The 3,913-nt window shown below is 42.2% G+C and overlaps 1 protein-coding gene across 1 annotated transcript in view; it reads left to right on the forward strand.

The window, feature by feature from the left end:
- The window catches only part of LOC144962277 (uncharacterized), a 4,257-nt gene extending 698 nt beyond the window's left edge, over positions 1 to 3,559 (forward strand). Inside the window, 2 exon segments of the mRNA XM_078895185.1 lie at positions 1 to 2,577; positions 2,580 to 3,559. The exon segment at positions 1 to 2,577 is cut by the window's left edge and continues 698 nt beyond it. Coding sequence (XP_078751311.1) covers positions 1,287 to 2,577; positions 2,580 to 3,559 — 2,271 coding nt within the window. The 5' untranslated portion in view covers positions 1 to 1,286.
- The last annotated feature ends 354 nt before the right edge of the window (positions 3,560 to 3,913 follow it).

Consider the following 3,913-nt stretch of genomic DNA (forward strand, 5'->3'; position numbering starts at 1 on the left):
ACAATTTCAAGAAGAGACAAATTAACAATATTAGAACAACCTTACAGTTTTGTTGAATATCAAGAACACTCTTTTGGCTTTCTTCTACACGTCTGGATTGTGTTTAGTTAGTTAATTATTAGTTGCCTGTATGACTGTGATGGTTGCAACCTATCTGTGAGATTGTCTGATGTGGTAGCGGTTTGGTAAAGTATTGATAATTAATTGATTTAATTATATATTTTCATATCGCTTTCATATCATATTCATCATCACACCATCTCCATCAATTTGTCATCCATCCATTTGATTTCATACTTATTACATCTATCATTTCATCTATATATCTCATAATATCTTTGTTATATTGTAATAAAATATATCTTCATTTAGCTTCAAAACCTTTATCAACGTATTGTGTTTGGTTATTGATCGGTGTCGTAGCTTGAATATAGCACACATAAACAAGGTTGCAAACTGCGCTACATAAGCATACGGTTTACGTGCGCACTTTGTGACATAATTTGGTGTCAGAAGTGGGATTCTTATTGTTGTGCATTCAAGAGACATCGCGACCAAACAATTGTTGAGACAGGTTAGGGAGTTGTTTGAAACTCGAGATAGATAATATCTTTGAGCTTAAAGCAAATTGGTATCCATTTAATGGTTATAAGACTGTCATTATACGCAAGGTGTAATACAAGTTATTCTGGTAATTTTCATTTGTTCGGTTCTAAGTTGTCAGTCATCTGACATAGTGATACGGATCACTGACTTAGCGCGAAAGCGGTACTCGCGCTGTAAAGCCTCCATTGTCCCCCCTCTCCCTTTTGTAAGGAACGAAGGTGGTTGTTGGGGTAATTTGATTCCGTGTAGGAATCTGGGTGAAGATTGTGTTGGTCCCGTGTGAGGATCTGTATTAAATCATTTGTTTTGACTCTCTATGCACATATAGTAAGTCAAGGTATTGATTCTGTGTAAGAATCTGGGTGAAGATATTTTGTTGATTCTGTAATTGAATCTGGGTGAAGATTTGGTTGGTTCCGTGTGAGGACCTGTAATAAATCAGTAGTTTGATTCTATGTATTATCTGAGTCTATATAGATCAATGTTGGGTTCCATGTAGGGATCGGTATTAGTTGCCTGTTTTGATTCCGTGTAGGGATTTATATTGACGCGTATCGTTATAAGGTTACTTGTAGTACCACTTTATTCTACGTGAAAGTAACAATTACGGCAACAGTGTTGATAAACATATTGAAGTTTGTTTATTTGAATTTGAATTGGTTTGATTAATTGTCCTAGAGATGGATGTGGAAAGATTAATTAAACTTGGAGAAAAAGTGGAGTTAAGGGGTGAAGATCTCCGTGCTTGGGTGACAGCCCAGTTACAAGAAGATGAAGAGAGAAAAGAGAAGGAGAGAGAACGTGCCAAAGAAGAGGAGGAGATAAGCAGAGCACGAGCTCAAAGACAAGAAGCTCTGATGGAGAAAGAGCTTGAACTGCTTAGGTTAAAGTCGGAGTGTCAGGCTTCCTCCAACAACGACAGTATGACAAGTGACATTCGATCATTTACTCATGCTCCTACTGTTAAGAGTCCTCGACTTCCATGTTTTGACGAAAACAAGGATCATATGGACAGCTATCTGCTCCGTTTCGAGAGATACGCTAAAGTCAACGGCTGGGAATGCAGGGATTGGGCAATCCAGTTGTCTGCACTTCTCAAAGGGAAAGCACTGGACGTCTACACTCGACTGAGTGATGAAGATGCCATCGATTATGGGGTAGTAAAAGCGGCTTTATTGAGACGTTATAATCTAACGGATGATGGATTCAATGAAAAATTTAGGAAGAGTAGACCGGAACAAGGGGAGCGTTTTAGCCAGTTTGCGACTAGATTGGAGAGTTATATGGAAAAATGGATTGAGTTGTCGGGGAAAAGGAAGGACTCAGTTGCTGACATTCTGGATATGATATTGAAGGAACAGCTTGTCAGTGTCTGCGGTCGGGATTTGACGATTTTCATAAAAGAAAGACAACCGAAGACAGCAAGGGAAGTAATAGATTTAGGAGAAAAGTACATTGAAGCGCACGGTGTCGCAGGAACATTTTCCAAAAGTGGAGTGGCTCAAGAAAAATCAAAGAACGTCAATGAAAGTAGTCGAAACAACGTAATGAAGGACACTACCCGCTTCGCTAGCCAAATGGTTTGCCACAACTGTAAACGGCCAGGACATATGGCACGAGATTGTCGACAAAAGAAGCAAGCTGCTGCTGTGGTCGAGAGTCCCTTTTGTTATTACTGTCGGCGAAAAGGACACTTAATAAAAGATTGCCGTGAGAAGAAGAGGCACGAAGACAGGAAGGCACCTACCGGTATAGAACAAGTCTCCGCGATCACAGAAGATCATGAACCACAGAAATGTTTGAGACATGACAAGGTGGAATTAAAGTGCGGATGTGAGATGCCAATGATTTCTGCAGCGTGCTCAGGACATGTGCCAGTCGCACCTGTAATGCCGGTGGCCGTCGGATGGTTGAATGGGAAAAAGGTGAATGTGTTACGTGATAGCGGCAGTAGTTGTGTCATCGTCAGAAAAGGACTGATAAACAAGAGTAAGGATGACTGGAAAAAAAGGTCCTGATCTACTTGGCTAACGGAGAGGCTATTTCCGCACCACACGGTGAAGCTTATTTGGAATGCCCCTATTTTACCGGGAGATTGTCAGTCGTCGAGTTAGAATCCCCATTGCATGACGTTATACTTGGGAATATTGAAGGGGCCAAATGCCCAGGAATGCATGTAAAAACAATTACTGACGAGCAGGAATTGGGTCATGGAGATGAACTGAGCGCCGTACAAACACGAGGGCAACGTGAACGCAAGATCAAAGACTTGGTCACAGCTCCATCTATAGAGACAGGTGTAAGCGTCGACGAACTAAAGGAGAAACAAAAGCATGACATCACACTAAAAGCTGCGAGGGATGCTGCTACCAGAGGAGAGGTAAGAAACACAGGCAAGAGTAATACCAGTTGGTATGCCTATGACAGAGGTTTGCTGATCCGCTATTTTCAATCTCCAAGGGTTGAGCACGGGGATTTGGTAAAGCAAGTTGTCGTACCAAAATGCCTGCGTAATTCAGTCATGCGGTTGGCCCATGAAAGTGTACTCTCTGGACATCTCGCGGCAAAGAAAACGACAGATCGAATACTGAGTAATTTTTACTGGCCAAATATTTGGGAGGATGTCATGAGATTTTGTCAGTCTTGCGACCAGTGTCAAAGGTCAGCTCCGAGAGGAATCACCCCTAAGGTCCCTCTTACTAAAGTTCCGCTCATCGATGAACCCTTCAGTCGGGTAGCAGTGGATCTAATTGGCCCCATCATGCCGGCATCAGATAGAGGAAACCGATATATACTCACTGTGGTGGATTACTGTACGAGGTATCCAGAGGCCATTGCTCTGAAGAGTATGGAAACAGAAAGAGTAGCAGAAGGATTGGTTGACATCTTTAGCCGCACGGGAATACCTAAGGAGATGCTAAGCGACAGGGGACGCAATTCACATCAGACCTGATGAAGGAAGTATGCAGACTGCTCTCCGTAAAACAAATCACTACTAGTCCTTATCACCCACAAGCCAATGGGCTTGTAGAGAGATTTAATGGAACTTTAAAAGGAATGCTCAAGAGGTTGGCTGCAGAGCGACCCTCAGACTGGGACAGATACATCAATGCTGCCTTATTTTCATACAGGGAGGCTCCTCATGAATCTCTTGGTTTCTCTCCGTTTGAGCTCTTATTTGGAAGGCCTGTGAGAGGACCGATGAAAATATTACGGGAACTATGGACCGAAGACATAGAAGACCCGGATGTGAAAACGACGTATCAATACGTAGTCGATTTAAGGGAAAAGATAGAGAATACTGTGA

The sequence above is a fragment of the Berghia stephanieae genome, unplaced genomic scaffold (assembly GCF_034508935.2).
Source record: "Berghia stephanieae isolate SIO BIC M18660-M18661 unplaced genomic scaffold, UCSD_Bste_1.3 scaffold766, whole genome shotgun sequence".
NCBI lineage: Eukaryota > Metazoa > Mollusca > Gastropoda > Nudibranchia > Aeolidiidae > Berghia > Berghia stephanieae.